The 18970-nt window shown below is 34.0% G+C and overlaps 4 protein-coding genes across 8 annotated transcripts in view; 3 read left to right on the top strand and 1 right to left on the bottom strand.

The window, feature by feature from the left end:
- Positions 1–3550, top strand: part of LOC117241858 — a 41133-nt gene extending 37583 nt beyond the window's left edge. For both annotated transcript variants that reach the window (XM_033508078.1, XM_033508079.1), the window contains exon 8: positions 90–3550. In XM_033508078.1, the coding sequence (XP_033363969.1) occupies positions 90–2729 (2640 nt within the window). In that variant the 3' untranslated portion in view covers positions 2730–3550. The remainder of the gene's footprint in view (positions 1–89) is intronic.
- A 6037-nt stretch (positions 3551–9587) lies between these two features.
- On the bottom strand, positions 9588–11982 carry LOC117241871 (charged multivesicular body protein 2a). 2 transcript variants are annotated; one of them, XM_033508110.1, is made up of 5 exons: positions 11649–11982; positions 11234–11435; positions 10993–11168; positions 10772–10906; positions 9588–10674 (listed from the first exon to the last, which is right to left on the bottom strand). In XM_033508110.1, the coding sequence occupies exons 2-5, from the start codon at positions 11399–11401 to the stop codon at positions 10470–10472; spliced, it is 684 nt and encodes a 227-aa protein (XP_033364001.1). In that variant the 5' UTR covers positions 11402–11435; positions 11649–11982; the 3' UTR covers positions 9588–10469. The 2 variants fall into 2 exon arrangements, with proteins under 2 accessions (XP_033364001.1, XP_033364000.1); XM_033508109.1 differs by having other exon boundaries at positions 11234–11432.
- A 769-nt stretch (positions 11983–12751) lies between these two features.
- On the top strand, positions 12752–16544 carry LOC117241861 (DNA topoisomerase 3-beta-1). Of its 2 annotated transcripts, XM_033508087.1 has the most exons (14): positions 12752–12842; positions 12984–13126; positions 13211–13405; positions 13480–13647; positions 13721–13849; positions 13951–14069; positions 14154–14354; positions 14424–14628; positions 14710–14892; positions 14968–15177; positions 15246–15463; positions 15547–15771; positions 15869–16130; positions 16228–16544. In XM_033508087.1, the coding sequence occupies exons 1-14, from the start codon at positions 12752–12754 to the stop codon at positions 16432–16434; spliced, it is 2556 nt and encodes an 851-aa protein (XP_033363978.1). In that variant the 3' UTR covers positions 16435–16544. The 2 variants fall into 2 exon arrangements, with proteins under 2 accessions (XP_033363978.1, XP_033363979.1); XM_033508088.1 differs by lacking the exon at positions 12752–12842 and having other exon boundaries at positions 12988–13126; positions 13215–13405; positions 16228–16434.
- Positions 16545–17247: 703 nt separating this feature from the next.
- LOC117241860 (lutropin-choriogonadotropic hormone receptor) overlaps positions 17248–18970 on the top strand; it is a 35812-nt gene continuing 34089 nt past the window's right edge. Inside the window, exon 1 of one of the 2 annotated variants that reach the window (XM_033508081.1) lies at positions 17248–18134. In XM_033508081.1, the coding sequence (XP_033363972.1) occupies positions 17899–18134 (236 nt within the window). In that variant the 5' untranslated portion in view covers positions 17248–17898. The remainder of the gene's footprint in view (positions 18135–18970) is intronic. The other variant, XM_033508080.1, reaches the window with a different exon arrangement.

Below are 18970 nucleotides of genomic sequence, written 5' to 3'. Positions count from 1 at the left end.
ATTTAGCTTAGCTATAAATTAATTTTTGTAGATTTCGAATTTTAACTACTGGCTAGAACATTAATATCTTTGTTTCGTTCGACACTCAGATAACACCTGGTCATAATTCGAAGCGGGGAAGCATCCTGAAACAGAGCTCGATGAACGAGGAACTAATGTCTATCGATAGGCTAGAAGAGAAAGAAAGGGTACGAAGGAACATAATGAAACAGGCGTCCCTGAACGAGGACATTATCTGCAAAGGGAAAACCTTCGAATCCCTTAGAGACTCTCTCTATTCCGTAAACGCGACGAAGAGATTTCAACTATTGAAAAGTGGCCTTACGAACAAGATTAAACAATCCACGACTAACATCGAGGTATCCGGTATATCGATCAAGAACGGATTCGTGAAGATCTTACAAGGATGGAAATCCACGGAAAATGAAACGAATACAACTAATACGTCGACCGACGAAGCGTCTAAGATGATGTACAATGACTCGAAGGTTCAGTCTGTAACTGTGCCGAAAAGAGAGACAGAAGTGATCGAAAGGCGTTTGTCTCGCGAGGACGGTTCGGATTCGTCGAAAGACAGTAGTTTGCAAAGCGACACAAGCGTCGATTCCGAGGACAGTTTCGCATCCGTGATTTACGTGCCAAAGCAGGACGCACAGCCAACGATAGAGGCTATTATTCCAGCCTCCAGTGGTCATCAGCTGGGAAGCATCTCAGCGCCCCCTTCACCACGCGTCAAACATCCTCCTGATACATCTAACTCAAGATTGAAGGTCATTACCATATCCCCATTGCTCAAACAGTTCTCAGCTACTAGCAAGTCTCTACCTCCACCTAGTCCACCTGGCCTATCCCCTTGTACTTTAAACCCCGTATTTAGCAGGCCATTCTTTGGTTCAACCACAGTCGCCAACCAGCAACAGGTATCTGGAGACAATACTGTTAACACAAAGAGGACGGAGGTTTTGAACAATGGCTGTCATCAAACAATCAATGGAGACTTGCAGGGTAATAAAAGGAATATCGAAAGTGAGATTTGTGGCAGGACTAATTTCTGCGAAGAGAAGAAACCTAGCTTGCAGTCTATACGCGCTTATAGATCTATGACTGAGAGTGTGGAGATTGAGGAACCGAAAACTGACAAGGACACTGCTCCACTTTTACCTACTGTTGATGATAGTCCTGACGTGTCTTTGCACGAGAAAAGTACCTTTGAAGTCAATAAGGAGGAAGAGAATCGTAAGGCCAGACTAAATCAGATCAAGGAATTGCTGAAACAGAAGCCTGGTTTTGCAACTCGAACCAAACCGTCGTTTCCTCTGGTTAGAAGAGCTTCGACGACAGCTAGTGGTCGTTTGGAGGCTGTTACCAAAGTTCTACCACGGTTGCTTTCGTTGGAATTATTCAATCCTGAGACTGATGATCTGGATAGCGATTCCAGTGGAGTGTCGTCGCCGGATTCGGTAGGTTCTGTGATTAGCGTAATCTCTGATGAGAAATACATGGCTAAGAAGGATAATACTAAGTCAGAGTGTACCGAATCCGAAGTGCTAGATAGCTCGGCTGAAAACGTGTCTGATCCCAGTGATGCGACGGCTGATGAATCATCAGGGTACGTGGCTGATTCCAAGGAGGATGAAACGAAGACAACAGGAGACAGTAGTTCGTCTCAGTCTTCTAGACTTCTAGAAGCTGCAGCTAACGTCGCCAATTCTCTGGAGGATACTGTGGAGACGGTCATCACAAAAACGCACACTAAATCGTACTCGACGCAAATAGCACAACAGGAAAGCGTTGAAAGTTCAGCTAGTAGCGAAACAAGAGTCAGAACGAAGTCGGATATTCAATTGCCAAAAGTGGAGGATACGTGGAACGAAGAATGTCGCAAGCATCTGATAGACTTTACCGAAAAGCTTAGTGAAAACTTGATGCATGAGTTGGACGAAAACAAGAACGATCAGAAAATTTTAGATAAACCATTCCTATCGAGGAAAGACTTGGACAAACGCAACTTTGAACACCTACCTCCTTACGACATTCCATCGTCGATATCTACCAAGTCGAAATACAACGATTTATCCAACACGATCGCATGGCTGAGTAACACCAATAATGGTTTCCATGAAGAAATGCATAGGAGCACTTCAGACGACATAATGGATTTCGTGATGGTCTCCAATACCGGGGAATTCATGAACGAGAAAGACACATCCTCTTTGGACAAACAATCTTCGGAGAAACCTTATCTAAGAAGCGCAAACTCCATAGAGTCTAGCGATATTGGCGAGTCCATCGATAATACGATCAGTTTCAGCGACGGAAGCCACGCGGAGTCCACTGGACGATTGTGCAGCAGCATGATGTCGCTATTATCAAACACCAACGAATACCCTAAATCATACGCTGAGAAACGAAGACTCCAATTACAAAGGAGGTCCGCCTCCGAGGAGACGCCACCTAGGTATCCGGACAATAGCAAACGCAGCACCGATTGTCTGGTAACCACGACAGGAAGTAACGATTCCCTGACCGGATCATCGTCCCAGGAATCTTTACCGTCCGATCGCGGAGGTGGCGCCATTACTTATCATCAGTACTATCACGTGTTCAGGGAGGGCGAGCTGGACCAACTGATCAACAAATACGTGGAGAACTTGCATATTATCTCGTCTTACTATGATCACGCGAGCTGGTGCATCGTCGCGGAAAAGGTGCAGGTCTGGACTATATGACTCGAGGCGGACGCCCCTGTCCCGTTTTCACGCGGAGCGTCGCGCCTCGTGCGTCGCCACGCCGCCGGTTAGATCGCTTATCGGGCAAGGATAATCAGTTCGTGAAGCTCGCTGAAACTTCGTGAAATGCTTCTCGATTCATTTTACGCGGGCACACGCGTTACGATGAAGAGTAGGCTAATTTCTTTATTATTAAAAGCAAGAGGTATGGTTGGTAGCTAATGAAAATACGTATACAATACTTAAATGAATTTATTATCGCTTTTCTTATTGTTTAGATCGAAAGTGATTACATTAGCTAGCCATGAGTTATGGTCGAGTCCAGATAAGCGAGTCACAAGTATATTAGAATTTTAAAATTGATTTGGAAGACTATGAGAAGACTGGATTTTAACCAAAAGAAACGAAGTATAACTTCTAAGCACAGATTTTTGTTTCGGCCAGTTAATCTATTTTTCATCTCAAATCTTACTCCTATCGAGGCATTGTGTATGACTTACATTGAAGAAGAGTATTTTGCTATTTCGAAGTTAAAGTTAATTATATGATGAATTCTATTGATCTGCAATTGATACCATTAGCTATCTACCAGAAACAAGATAGGTTAGGGCAAGATGTTAGATAAAGCGAGTTATAAAAGATTTGGAACGAGGTGTAAATATGTAAAATAAAAAGAAAAAAAGATACGTTTCCGACGTAAGCGCACAGATCGGTAAACAAAGGATAATTCATCAGATAAGCAACACTACTAGAATAGCGATTTGTATCATTCGTCTAAGTGCTTGACCAAATGTTTCTTCTTTACTTGTTGGTTCATTGTTTTATCATTGGAAAAAAAGTCTCCATTCTAGTCTCGAGTTTCGATTACGTGATAATATGTAGCTTTAGTTTAAGAGTTAGATCTGTGGTTCCTAATCTTTTCATCGTTCAACTCGTCGGCCACTTGTGATCATTCTCCCATAAAAACGGACGCTATCTTTTCCGTTGCATTCAATCTCTATAGTTCGACTATAATTCCATTGTAGGCAGCAGCGTTGCTGTTATCTCTTGATTTATCTCTGATCATCCTTCTCTCTATTCAGTATTTTTTGTTTTTAGTATGATTTTATTTAATTTTTTGTATAAGTTCTTTTTCCTATAATATTATGGTAATAAAAGATTCTATTTATTTCTTTTTATAAATAAATTAAGTGTAACGTGTTTAGAGTTTTTTAATGCTATTATTTATTGTCATGTCAATATAAAAAGAGAAAGGTGAAACAACGGCGGTAGGGAGAACTGCCCGACCTTGAACATACCAAGAACTGTTCTCTAGTATAGTCATTCAATTTTCGTCACTCTTTCAGACGTGTAATGTTATCAGGAAGTCTTTCGCTGAATTTCATCTGTCTACAATTTCATAGTTCGGCTATTCTTTTTCCCCTAAGAATGGCATAAAAGATACTTCTGTGACGGAACATTTAATTATAGAATGTAATAATAAGTAGGCGCGTTCTAGTAAGGTTAGGAAAATGAAATACAATTATTCCGCCACGATAGTAATTCTCTTATGTCGTTCTTAATTTAAAAATAAACAAAAAAAAAAAAAGAAAAAAAGATATGCGACAATTGCAACAATCATGGGAGACTTTCTTTTTACAATAACGTAAATAATGTAAATAACGACGATTCTCGTTTGACAAGTATTTAAGTATTCACTTCCAGGTATAAGAAACGACGCTTCAATAACGTTCATTTGCCACGCATGTCTCGTAGATAGCGACAAGTTCGTATTATGAAAACCGAGAGTTTAGGGTAATAAATTGTATAGGAACTGCTGTTCCAAAGTAAACGGATGTTATTGCGTTATTACCACGAGGAAATTCAGCTGACGAAACAGGAAGATACGCTGCTTAAAGTTATTGGAGAGTCATCCACTTTGATGCTTAGAAAGCTATTGGACGTTTAGTGAAAATCTGCGACTATTATGGGAACGGTATTATAATTTCGTCGTCGACATTTACTTATTTTTGACACATTAGAGAAGCCTAACTCTGTTTAAGACTGTTCTCGGGAACAAATTAATACCTTCATTTTTGAATTTATATAAAATTATATAATTTATGTAAATTATTTTCAGGAATGCTATTACATATGATATTAATGGTATTACAGTGAATTAATTAGTTGTTTCAAACATTTAAAATATGCATATATCGATCATCGTGATATTTAATATCTTAAATATTACAAAATGTAAATATTTAAAACGCATGGTAAAAGTGAGACACCCTGTACATAGAAGCTAGTTCAAGATCTTTTTGTGGATAGGATTGCTCCAATTACTTCAAGCAGAATGTTTACTCTTTAAAGTAACAGACTATACAGAAAAGATACGGTTTGTAAGTTTCAATTGTAAACAAATGAGAACAAATTGGATGAATATATTCGAAAGTGAAATTAAAGGAAAAACACGTACAACAGATGGTTCCGGTTCACTACAATTTGATATCAAGAAAGTCTAAGAATTTCGATAAAATTACGAGAATTTATCGTGAATGAGATGCTAATTATTAGAAAGTTACACAAAATACATACGTAGTTACTCATCGAGATTGAAATCGAATTTCGCTAAGGTGAAATCTACTTTATCGACAGAAGATGTAAAAAAATTGTATAAAACAGGACCAAAGTTCAAAATATAGAATACGTTTGTTATTGGCATCGTAAATCGGAGTACAAAGTATTGTATGTTCAACAAATAGAAGACTCTCCGACGACTTCGAATTCACTAGATTCAAAAGGGTAAAAAAAAAATGGGAAGCGAGAAACATCTCGGAATTCTGTGCATTTGTAATACCGCAATAACTATCGGACCATTCGAAAAAGAATATACCACGAGATAGCAGAACAACAGTTGACCCTTTATTTAGGAAAATTAGCGAAATCTAACCTTCATGATTCCTTGCTTTTTCAAGGATATTCACGACGGGACACGACTTCTAGAAACCAAAAGATTTTTCGCGACTTTTAGGGAAAAGTGTCGCGAAAGTTCATCCATAGATGCGTTACATTACGGAACAATTAGTAAGGAACAAATAAACGGGTTAAAATATCTCGACCCTACGATACGACCGGACTGTATATTCCATATATGCATATATTTAACAAAAACAGTACTGACTGCGAAAACCTTATAGCTAAAAGGAACAAAAAAAAAAAGAAGAGAAGAAAGAAAAAATATACATATACATACACGTAGTTCGTGAAGTTGTTGACTTAACGTCAAACCAATTTACAAAAACGTTAAAAACCGTAGATATCATATAGTGGTATATATGATCGCGCACGTACGAAAAGGATTAAATAATTCTTTAAAAAAAAGTAAAGTTTTACGGATCCAGTGATATTATATTTCACATGTTATGACGAGCATACTTTGCTACACTTTTTTTTGTAAATATCTTACTGAAAATACAAAACCAATACATATATACATAAATACGTGTATACATATATATATCGGCAATCTTCTTACAATTTTGTGAATGTTATCGTGAAAGGTACTGTCTTTAAATGTTAAACAATGCTCAGTCATTCTTTTATTAAATATATTCTTCTCTTTGTTAGGAAACCATTTCATCGATAGGTTCACTTTGATTGTTCCTTGTATAAAGTTTGTATAATTGTAAATTGCCTTTTATTAACTATATTAAAACTGAATTTTATTGTCACAGTTAATGTTACGATTCTCAATACTTAAATGAAAAAAAGAAGCGTACAAAGATATTGTTTTGAAAGATGCGACATTTGGTGACACTAGCGCCATCACGGATCATAACTAGTGAAGCACAATCGATAAAATCGGAATTCTACGTAATTCGCGATTTTAATCGAAAGCCTAATTGTTGCTCACCTATGTTACGAACGTTCACGTTCATTTCCAGCAGTTATATGACGCGTTCTTTTTTGTTCTTCTTTTCCATAATATAGTTGTAATATTTTATTTCTAAGTTTAACCAACATAATGTACGATCCATATAGAAATGATATGCAAAAATAGATCTCGAAAGCGAATGGTCAAGTACATGAAGTAAGGTTGTAAAAAGGGACAGTTAAATCAATAATTGAAATGCGGATATGCAAATTCTAAAGAAAAGTGAAGTTTCTTTTTCATCCATTAAATATTATGGCAAGTATTTTATTTTGAATGTTTTATATATTTTTGCAACTTTAAATTTTCCATAAATGTATAAACATTCGTAATTTAATAGTAATAGCTATTATAGATTGAACATGTGCGAATTATTGTTTCTAACTTATCGAAAGAGAATTCTATATACAAAATATTCGTATTTACCACGATCTTTAGTTAATATTTTCATATGTGCGTATAGTCTTCCTCAATATTATTATTACGTTATTATGCTCGAGCGATCAATTTCCGTAACGGAAATTTCTTCGGTTCGATCGAATCAAAAATATCGATATATTCGCACATGTCTACCAGTAGATAAGAAATGATTTTAGGTTTTCTATTTGTAATTCCAGCGCAGATTAAAGAACGAACAAAAAAGAATACGAAGAAAACTGTCAGATTATAATGCTGCATCTAGAGAAGGCTGTGTTTGACATAGCTTAAATCTGTATATATGTTACGTGCATGTATATGATATACATACACGCATACCAGTGCGTACACAAAAAGAACATTGCGTACAAAGGAGAAAAACATACATAATGCACAGATTACACACCGTATATAAGGTCTAATAATCCCACACTTATATAGTGAATATTTAAAAGGAAAAAATGAATTGTTCTTCGCGCATATTTATTCCCCTTCCATCCAACGAGAAGTGTATAATTATTATTGCGATAATAACATGAGGTTCAGTGTTGCATACAACTTTCTATTACATTATAGCATCTGGCGCATTATTCCAGTAAATACTACGAATCAGTCTGAAAACTTTCCTTTGGTATCCTGGAAACAAGGAACAAATACGTATTTTCTATTGATACGATTTTCTTTTCAATTTGTTCGTTTCTTTTTTACTTCCTTTGTTTTATTTTCGATTATAAGATCAGTGCAAGATATACCATACTTAAATCGTACTTTTAAGACAAAGAGCAGTTTGTTTCTTGTATCCTTGTTCCATTTGAAGCTTCTCAGATCGATTCTGATTAATACGCATTATAAAATTGTACTCGATGAAAATGATAACTATAGAAATGATGTTATTTACGACAGATCCGTAATTGCGTACCATGAAAGAACCACAGTTAGTAGTAGATGTACTCAAAGCGAATTAAAATTCCTGTTTTGTTTCCTCTCGATCATTTCCGTTTATCTGCACGAATATCAGGGTAATAACCTCACTACGTGAATTTTTCAACGGACGTCGATGAATATAATGGCAATGAACTTAAAATGATTTCTCGATTACATCCTCTCGCATGATTCAATGTAATGTTGCTTGTGGAAAATAGTTTTTCCGCCAAAAGTTACTGATGTTTAACCAACAAACATTTTAAGCTCATGTAAGACATTCAACTATATATAAGCGAAACAGATCCATCCCCGATATTACGAACTTGCAAATGTTTTATTTTATTTAATACTTACTGTCATCTTATTATTAAACACCTATTATCTAATTACAATACTTCGTGTGACTATCGAAGTGTTAACGATGGGTGCGAATTTTTGAAAGCGTTTAATTCTAAGTGAACATAACGGGGAACGTTACAAGACATTTCTTCGGTAATTACGATTCTAGCTTGGGGTACGTTATGTTTGGGCGGTACCTCTGAGATGTTTAAAAAGATATTGACAATATATATACATGTGATTGACAGAAGGTTCCATCACAATTTTGTAAACTACATCGTATTTCTATAGGGTTTACCATTTGGAGAATGTAGGAAGTATAAAAGGGCGCGCGAATTTAATTAATTGCATCGAATTTAATCATTGAATCAGAGAAAGAGAAAAACGATAAATTAACAGTTTTAATAACACGAATAATAAGCTAGTTTTAATAACACGAATAAAACAGTTTATTGTAACTGTTTTAATTTTCAAAATGATTAATAATTGGGAAAGCTGCATGTAACTCGAAAAATTCGCGTGCCCACGAAATGTCCTTGTTCTTCCGCTTTAGTAATATCGTATAAAATAGTGTTTTCCTTTCTTTTCTCTTTTTTCTTTTGTCTCTCAATAACACCGTAAGTACATGCGGTCCAGTTACACGTTGCATAAATACGTTTATTGAAACTTTCTATAACGATACCGAATTATCGATTCAGTGCACTTCGATCAATTAATTAAACGTTCGTATTCATTTTGAACGTCTAGCTAGGCCATGTTCGAAACCAGACCAGACTACTATTTTATACCTGTATTTCACGATCAAGATATTAAAATCATTATCCAATGCGCATTATTATGTGTATGTACATTTTGTTTAATAGAGATAATATTTCATATTTCTCACAGAATTATTGACTATGATACCCTTTGGAAATGAATACTACTCCAGGCGATTTTGAAAAATATTAATCCGTTTTGTGAGTTTTTAAATATTTTCAGTAGTAATACAGAAAAATTATTTTAATTGCTTTAATTTAGTTTAATTTGCCAAATTGTTTTAATTTATTTAAAATGGACTGTTTTCAATCTCTCTGACCGGTTGTTTTTAATAGTAGTTTTTAGAGGTAAGTTATAATGTTTAATTACTTATATCAGCAAGGTATTAAAGAATGCATTTTAATTATGTCTTTCGTTTATTTATAATTACCAATAGTTTTAATTGTTGTTAATATTTTCATTATTAAGCGATTTACTGTATGTATATATATATATATATATGCGTGTATGTGTGTGTGTTATCCACATATTTAATACATCATTGCACAATCTTGTTTCACTGCATTTCTATCAACAAATTTGTTAATACATAATACAGATTACGTTGTTGTAGTTAATACAATTTATAAATAAATTTTATTAATACGGTTATTATGCCTGTGAACAATATATAATTTTTACTATTACATAATTATCAAAAGTAGATATATTATGAGGCACTGAAAGATTAAGTTTTGATAAAAGCAGTGAACGAACTTATTTATTGTACTCCTTTTGAATATGCGAGCATATAATTTATATGCTGTTTTTTTTCATATAAAAACTGCTAACATATTTCCTTTATTTACTTTTACGGTAAGTGTACAATATTTCCTAAAAAAATGAAAGCGTATATGTACATGTACGTAAATTACAAATTTCCCAAGTAAATCTATGTACATGCATTTATCAAAATATAATAAGTAAGTATCTTATCATAATATATTTGATAAGCATTTTAAGTATAAGTTATCCACTTTACAAAATTATCCTGTGCAAATAAAATATGCACAGAAACTTCAAGATACCATCTTAAAGTCCTTTCATTTTTCTTTCTTTTTTTATAAAAAAAGTAACAATACAGATTAATACATAACGAAGTTATATGCCTCTGTTTCTTCATCATTCATATTTCATGAATTCATAATTGTTTTAAGCGATAGAAATATAACATTCTTCTTATTTTTTATAAATCAATTATTTAAGTGAACGGATTGAAAAACAAGTGCTATGATGAAACATTCATATCTCTAACTAAAATCGTAAAGCAATCCTAAAATTAATGCTTATAAAACCAATTCTTTCCTTTACATCTTTTATACATTTGTCATCTATATAGAAGTGTGTTCTTATTCACGTCTTAAATTTTCAAGCCTAGCTTGCAGATCTGCATCCGCATCTGTCAAATTTCCACCTTCGTCATTCCCTGTCGCAGTCGCAACTGGTTGCTTGGAATTTGATACATTTAATGAACCGGATGCTTGAGGTAAACCTGACAATTGATCTGTCAATTGGAGACCCAATTCGTCCAAAACTTGCGACACAATGGCATCACTGTATAAACAGTATAAATACAATTGAAATATTCAACGAACAAAAGTGAATACTTTTTAGAGATACAAATATTTTTATTTAGAAATTGCAAAAATACCTTTCCTCTTCATCACCCTCATCTTCCATCGCGTCATCAATAGCATCATTCATAATTTCCTCTTTCATATCCATTATTTCTGACTGCTTTTCAAACTCTTGTAATATTTTTTGTATTTGAGGAAGATTTAATTGTCTGTACAATCACACAATTTTCATGTATAGCAAGCAATAAAAAATTCTTTCTAATTCTAATTTTAAATGAACAGGACAAGTACTCACTTGTTCATATTTTGCATGGCTCTTGTGACTCCCTTCATTGCTTGTGCCATTGTGTTTTGTGAACGCAATGTTTGAATCTTTAAAGAAACTGCTTGGATATTTGCTTTCATCAACATAAATTTTTTCACATAACGTCTAGTTCTTACAAGATCTTTAGCCATAATCTTCACTGCATCCTATCAAAAAGTAAATAAATATCACCCAATAGTATACAAAACAAATTCAAACAAGATCAGATTACCATTTGCCCATCTTTAGCAAGTTTCTTTATATCCACAATGATCTTTTTTTCTTGTTGTTCCATCCTCATTCTCTCTCTGTCAAGATCTCGCATAGCTTTGTTTAAAGCTCTCTGATTTTTCCTGAGCATCTCCTCAGGAGTAATACGTTTCCCAAATAACCACTCCATGATTACAGTAGAAATACTATTGCAACTTCACCTACTAAAATTAATATTGATGCATAAATCATAATGAAAGGTTATGATTACCTTTGAGCAAAAATAAGAATAATTAATATTTGAGAAAAAAAGACATAATTATAGAAATAATTGATAGAAGATGATTAACTTTCAAAGAATCGATTATATATAGACATACAGAGAAAATATATTAATATTTATCTTATAAAACAACAGCTTTTAATGCAAAAATTACCTAATTATATTAGAGACTATCTCGGAAGATATGAATAAAGAAAATTATAATAGAATGCTTGATCGTTTGAAAATGACGTTTTATAGGTTAGGAAGTTTATATCAAGATCAGGAGTTTGATTTGACAGACTGAATGAGTCACAAAATAATAAGTCACAGGTCAAATATTGTTACAAAAACTACTGCATATAACTGTGTATTACAGATCATTTTGACTCTGACATTTTAGTTTTTCTTAAAGTATAAGAGATAATATAACGTTATCATGATATATCGCACGAATATCGTATGAATATGGCTATATGGAATTTACGCATCACTTCGCTTCGTAACGATACCATAGAATTACAAATATATGTAAACAATCTACGTATATTAAAATATAACCGCATGCAACTTACAAGACTGACTTTAGAATGTTAATTTGACAATTATTAATGTTATCATAAAGAAATTTTTTATTTTTATCCTTGCATTTTACTAATAATACTGTAAATTGTAAATTAATTTTTTTTAATCAAAAATAAAATATGTGGTATTTAAAGACTGTGCAAAATTAAAAATTTATTTAGGAAAAATTGTGGAATTTTCCTTGGTACTTTAATAGTTTTAAAATTGTTTTAAGTAGTTTTAATCTAATTCGTGAAACATAATGTATCAATATAATTATGTGAAAGAAATAAAATTCCAAGTTTATAATTAATCGAGTTAAACTGTTTCATAAACTAATGAAGTTGAAAAATATACAGGATGGCGCAGCTAAATGAGATCATACCTGATCAGTGATCATGTACATATTGCGTTGATAACTTCACTTTACATTATAAAAAAAGTATTATTATGTGTCTGCTTATACTCTTTATCTTAATTATTGTTTAGAAACCGCAACTTTATTTCTAACTGAAAAGAAACGAAGTTATAAAATAAAAATAGTTAATTTAAAACATAATGTAACAATTATCAAAATATTTTGAAATGAATATCATGTCATGCGTACAGTGTCGCATATTAAGCATCTCCAAATGTATGATGTCAGAATCTCTTAGTTAAAGTTAATAATATTTTCTTGTAGAAACAAGTATAGAGATAAAATATTCTACAAAAATGAAGACGGCTTTAATGGTGGCTGAAAAACCATCTTTGGCAGCTTCGTTAGCCAATATTTTAAGTAATGGTCGGTGTACATCTCGAAAAGGTAGGTTATGTTTTTTTGAAATTTAATACATAGATATAATTTTATGATAAATATTATAAATTAAAAAGATAAAATTTACAATACCATGATTCATAGATACCTGTATTTCATAATGCACATTTTAATAAAAAAAAAATTTAGGTTTAAATGGATCTTGTTCAATACACGAATGGATAGGTCAATTCAGGTCTGAAAATATAAATTTTAAAATGACCTCTGTCTTTGGTCATGTTATGACATTAGATTTTATTGGCAAATATAATAACTGGGACAAGGTTGATCCTGTAAGTAAAAAATGTTTAGTCTTGCCATTATATTTTATTATATTATTTTATTGTATTAGTAACATACTACTTGTTATGTTTAAGGCAGAGTTATTTTCATGCCCAACTGAAAAGAAGGAAGCAGTTCCTAGATTGAAAATTCCTTTCCTTTTAGCTAAGGAAGGAGCTCATTGTGATTATTTAATATTATGGCTAGATTGTGACAAAGAAGGTGAAAATATCTGTTTTGAAGTTATACATGCAGTCCAGCAAGGAATGAATAGGAGACTAAATCCAAATGTAAGTTTGCTTAATTTTAATCTAATTATTCATATTAATTTAATGAAACTTTATAAATTTTATATGTGTTACAGGATATTTGGAGAGCAAGATTTTCTGCTATTACGGAGAAGGACATAAAAGCTGCATTGGCAAACCTGGTAAGGCCAAATGAAAATGAAGCAAAGAGTGTTGATGCTCGACAAGAAATAGATCTACGAATTGGTTGTGCTTTTACAAGGTTCCAGACAAAATTTTTTCAGGTAGAATGATATTAAAGCAGTTTTTACTGTTCATATTATATATTAATTTAATATTTCTTTTTTTTTTTCATAGGGTAAATATGGAGATTTAGATGTGTCTCTTATTTCCTATGGTCCTTGTCAAACACCAACGTTAGGATTTTGTGTGCAAAGGCATGATGAAATTCAAACATTCAAGCCAGATCCTTACTGGGTTCTACAGGTATAGTATTAAAATAAGTGTCTTATCTTGGCTTATAACTTTCCCTTATATGTCAGAATATAATTCCTCTGAGGAAGAAGATAAACTTGAATGTATTGAAGGTTACAGTTAAATCATCCGATGGTCAAGACATTATTTTGAGTTGGAGCCGCGTGCGATCTTTTGACAAGGAGATAGCAAATATGTTTCTGAGTCACGTGAAAGAGTATGATCAAGCAACGTAAGTTTTAGATATTTGTATGTACGAATATTTCGTGTTAATATTAAAATAATGTAACAATGTTTATCCAATTAATTATTATAGGGTTATAAGCGTAGAAAGTACAGAAAAGACGAAATCGCGCCCTATAGCTTTAAATACAGTAGAGTTAATGAGAATAGCAAGTTCGGGTTTAGGAATGGGTCCCCATCACGCTATGCAGATTGCAGAACGTCTTTATACTCAAGGATACATAAGTTATCCTCGAACTGAGACAACATTATACCCAGAAAATTTCGATTTGCTGTAAGTCAAAAGCAACTTCAAAATTTATTTATATTTTACTTATATGTATGCAAAAGTATCTATATTTAGTGCAGCATTGAAGCAACAGCAGAACAATCCCGATTGGGGCGATCAGGTTCGTAAAATATTAGCAACGGGTATTAATAGACCGAAAAAAGGGCTCAATGTTGGAGACCACCCTCCTATTACTCCAATGAAACATGCTACTCGAAACGATCTCGATGGTGATACATGGAGATTATATGATTATATAACTCGACATTTTATAGCCACGGTAAATATGTATTGCTAATTGTATATCTTATATATAAATTTTTATTTACTTTAGAGAGTTTAAATATTTAATATCTTGCAGCTGGCTCACGATTGTAAATATTTGAGTACCACGGTTAAATTTGAAATAGGAATGGAAGTATTTACGGCGAATGGTCATAGTTCAATAGATCCTGGATATACTAACATACTTACATGGCAAGCACTTGGAAGCAACGATACTTTACCCAGATTTACACCGGGTGAAAAAGTTAATATACAAGAGGTAGTAAATGTAGAAAATGAAGAGTGCAAATACTTTAATCAAATAATTTATAACTGTGTTTTATAATTTTTGTAGATGAAGTTAGTCGAATGTTATACACAACCCCCAGATTATTTGACAGAATCTGAATTAATATCACTTATGGAAAAACACGGTATTGGAACTGATGCCTCTATTCCAGTACATATAAACAATATATGTATGCGAAATTATGTTAATGTAACAACTGGTAGAAAATTAGTACCGACATCTTTAGGAATTGTGTTAGTTCACGGATATCAAAAAGTATGTAGCTTTTTACATATATAAGGAATAATAAGTTACTTCTAGTAATATGTTTGTATTAATATTAGATAGATCCTGAGCTAGTTCTACCTACGATGAGATCCGCGGTAGAGGAGCAATTAAATCTAATAGCTTTAGGTAGAGCAGATTTTCACGCTGTGTTACAACATACCGTTGAAATTTTCAAGCAAAAATTTCATTATTTTGTAAAAAGTATCGAAGCGATGGATCAGTTGTTTGAAGTTTCATTTTCTCCTCTTTCTGCGTCAGGAAAAGCTCATTCCAGGTATATTTTACATTCCAGTAAATATATATGATTACTTAAATATTTATTTTTTTCTTTTATTGACAATACTTTCTTATATTCAGATGTGGAAAGTGTCGACGTTACATGAAATATATACAAACAAAACCGTCGAGAATGCACTGCGCACATTGTAACGAAACGTACAATCTCCCACAAAATGGGAATATTCGAATTTATAAAGAATTAAAGTGTCCATTAGACGATTTCGAATTGCTCTCATGGTCCACTGGTGCACGGGGAAAAAGTTATACATTTTGTCCATATTGTTACAATAATCCCCCATTTAGGTAATTTTATTCTTGCGAACAAATAGGATATAGAGAACACATTCAATCTCGTATTATTTAAATACGTACTAACTATTGCATGAATCATGAATTCCAGAGATATGAAAAAGGGAATGAGTGGTTGCAATTCTTGCACACACCCGACCTGTCCACATGGCATGAATTCTAATGGTTTATCGAGTTGTTTAGAGTGTAATGCCGGTATACTCGTCCTCGATCCTTCGGCTGCACCAAAATGGAAACTTGTGTGCAATCGTTGTGACGTTATTATTCATTTATTCGAAAATGCTCACAAAGTGACGGTTGATACGGAGGTGTGCGACTGTGGGGCTCAATTAGTTACCGTAGAGTATAAGCAGGTAAAGAATAATCAACCTTAAACGTTACATTCTAATTGGAAAAGACATTTATATTCGAAGAATATTAAAATGAATTTTTCTTTTGTTTAAATGATAGGAAAAAAGCAAGCTTCCCAATGAAGCTACGGAGATGACTGGTTGCGTTTTTTGCACACCAGCTTTCATGGCTCTTGTGGAAAAGCATCGTGCAGTCGCCTCAAAACCGGTTACAACTCGTGGCCGTGGTCACGCTAAAGGTCGTAGTCGGGGTAAACCCCGTCCACCGAAAGATAAGATGGCACAATTGGCTGCGTATTTTGTATAATTGATTCCATTTGTAAATGAAGTACATAGATGACACTAATCCCTCCCTATTCACATTTTGACACCTTCAATATATCCCGAAAATAAATCGAACTCTATTTACTACCTCAACGACTCATACATTATGTTACTTTTTTTTTATAATCTTTACGCATTTTACAAATACGACATGATTTACATTACCACACAACAGTATTATGTTTCGGATAACAGATATTACGAAAGTAAAAATTTATGTTCTTATGAAAAACAATATATATATTCGTGTTATTGAGTGTTGAAAACTTTTTAGACATTTTATTTATCCATGGAGGGAAACTAATTGAAATTATCGATTGCTGTCGCTGCATGTTTTGATGTATAACGTAGAGAGGGCATACCATACATTTTTTATGAGTCTTTAGTAAAAAATCAAAAACAAAATAAATTATTATATAGAAAATACAAAAATAATGTATAAAAAGTACGTAAAGATTATTAAACAAGCATTGAACAAAATTATGCTTCCATCTATAAACATTTTCAAATTTCGCAATTTATGGTATCTATTGCCTATACTCACATATTGTATCTTATCTTTTGATAGCAGTTAGCCCTTTTATATTTGATTTTATTCGGTTGTATATAATTTAAATTTCATTCCTTGAACATTATTTACTATATTCGGCAGAAAGAAATACGTACAACGTAACTCCTTGTTTTCCTTTAAATCTATTAAATCCACTTATGAATACTTTTTACGTATTTAATAAAATCTTTAACGCGTTGAGTACGCTTTTATATATAAATGCATACAAATCCTCGACCTATTAATTATATATTCTCCGAAGAAATACCACGCGGTATACGATCTTCCTCTTTCTATTCTGCCATCACCAGGTCAACATCCGACCATCGAGACATTCTCAATCGCCTACTCAATCACCCTGAATTTAAAAGAGACGAAATAAAAGAAGAAAATCGATCGGATCTCTATATACGGGAGATCACGAAGTGCCGATTGCCGCGAGTCTATTACAACTCGAACAGTATCGGTAGCGGCATTTTACGGAGAAAGTTGATTGGCTCGAGGCGGCGAACGCAGTGATGGTGGGGGAAGCGCTTCCAACAAGAGGGCGGATTGGTTCAGTTACGCACGTACCCGCGCTGTCAGTCGGTAAACGTACGCCGTGCTGTACGGTTTATTCGTTTGTAATTCGGTCCTGGGGCAAGTGTTCGCGCGTGTTATCCGTTTCGCGAGCTTAAACACAACTAACGTAAGCTCCTCAACACGCCGCGCGTACTTACGCTTCTCTGTATGCCGTGTCGTTGTGTCCGTCTTTTCGCGCGTCGAGGGGATCGTGGTCCCAATGTGATAAATGTAATAATGCAGTCTGACAAATATAATGCAGTGAAGTGAAACGTGTCCTGGGCGCGGCGACTCCGGCAGAAGGAAGGAAGAGAAGCCTAGTAGAAGCTGGCCGGCATGTGCACGCAGTCCAGCCGCGGCATCACCACTGCTGCTGTCATATTGGCGATGTTCCTCTGCCGGATTTGCTCCGCCGAGGAACAGCCAGGTTCCTCTAGTGGACCCGGTCTCCTGGAATCTTGCAACGTCACTGCCGACGGACGGGAGTTCTCCTGCCGCGGGGCTGGATTCCTGTCCATCCTGGAGCCTCTCGATGTCACTGTACTTCCATCCACAGTCAATCTTACTAAACTGTGAGTATATACACAATACACATGGCATATGAATAAAAGAAATATAAGAGTTTTGCGAAGGGACAATTTTAAAATTCGGTACCTTGTCAACCACTTTCAGATCAAGACTGCATTGCCATTTGACTTTGAGACTGGTTAGTGAAAGTATTTGAACACTTAATCATAGAGAACTGTTATGTGTATATTGCGTGTGTTATATTGGACAAATCTGAAACAAATTTGAAATTCTACATAGAAACTATAAGATATTTAGTGCAAGCATATATTTTGCAACGGTCATAAAAGTATTTATATAACACACGTAATACATATATGAAAGTTTTACTATGGCAAATGTTTATACACTTTCGTAAGTTACTGTACGGGTATTTGCATTGAAAAGTTGAAAGAAATTTTTTTTACGTAAATCACATTTAGGTTATTATTTCGCCGTAAAATAACTATAATAGATGATGCAATTATTCGTACAATTCTTTTTGAAATCAGTTTATAATTTATAATCATTTATATGTTTAATTTGTTAACCGAAGAGGACGAATTAAGTCGTTATTCTAATTGTAAATAAATAATCTCCTTTGTTCAGACAAATCTACGAAGGAAGCAATATTGTATAAAATCTGCTCTTAACCAGGTTTTCGACGCAAATATGCTATTGCGGCATGTCTTCTCGCGTATCATTATTTTGACAACGATATATTTCGAAGCGTATCGAACTCGAACGATGCTTCCAAGATCGTGTTTCGCTGTTGTTTCCTTTTTCGTTGCGTCTCTTTCGTTCGCGCGGCTTTTCGAGTAGTGTGGTCGCGCGGTTGCACGGAGGTCCTTCGAACTTTTGC

Source organism: Bombus vosnesenskii, unplaced genomic scaffold (assembly GCF_011952255.1).
Source record: "Bombus vosnesenskii isolate JDL3184/JDL3185 unplaced genomic scaffold, Bvos_JDL3184-5_v1.1 scf7180000016261, whole genome shotgun sequence".
Lineage (NCBI taxonomy): Eukaryota > Metazoa > Arthropoda > Insecta > Hymenoptera > Apidae > Bombus > Bombus vosnesenskii.
Note: the sequence above shows the minus strand (reverse complement) of the source record. Positions and strands in the feature narration are given on the sequence as shown.

Coding starts and splice junctions, on each gene's coding strand:
- LOC117241871 (XM_033508110.1), bottom strand. CDS start 11,401: ATGGAGTGGTTATTTGGGAAACGTATTACTCCTGAGGAGATGCTCAGG. Junction 11,169..11,233: donor TTGCTAAAGATGGGCAAATG/GTAATCTGATCT, acceptor ACTTTTTGATAG/GATGCAGTGAAGATTATGGC. Junction 10,907..10,992: donor GCCATGCAAAATATGAACAA/GTGAGTACTTGT, acceptor GTGATTGTACAG/ACAATTAAATCTTCCTCAAA.
- LOC117241861 (XM_033508087.1), top strand. CDS start 12,752: ATGAAGACGGCTTTAATGGTGGCTGAAAAACCATCTTTGGCAGCTTCG. Junction 13,648..13,720: donor TCCAGACAAAATTTTTTCAG/GTAGAATGATAT, acceptor TTTTTTTCATAG/GGTAAATATGGAGATTTAGA. Junction 14,629..14,709: donor CTCGACATTTTATAGCCACG/GTAAATATGTAT, acceptor AATATCTTGCAG/CTGGCTCACGATTGTAAATA.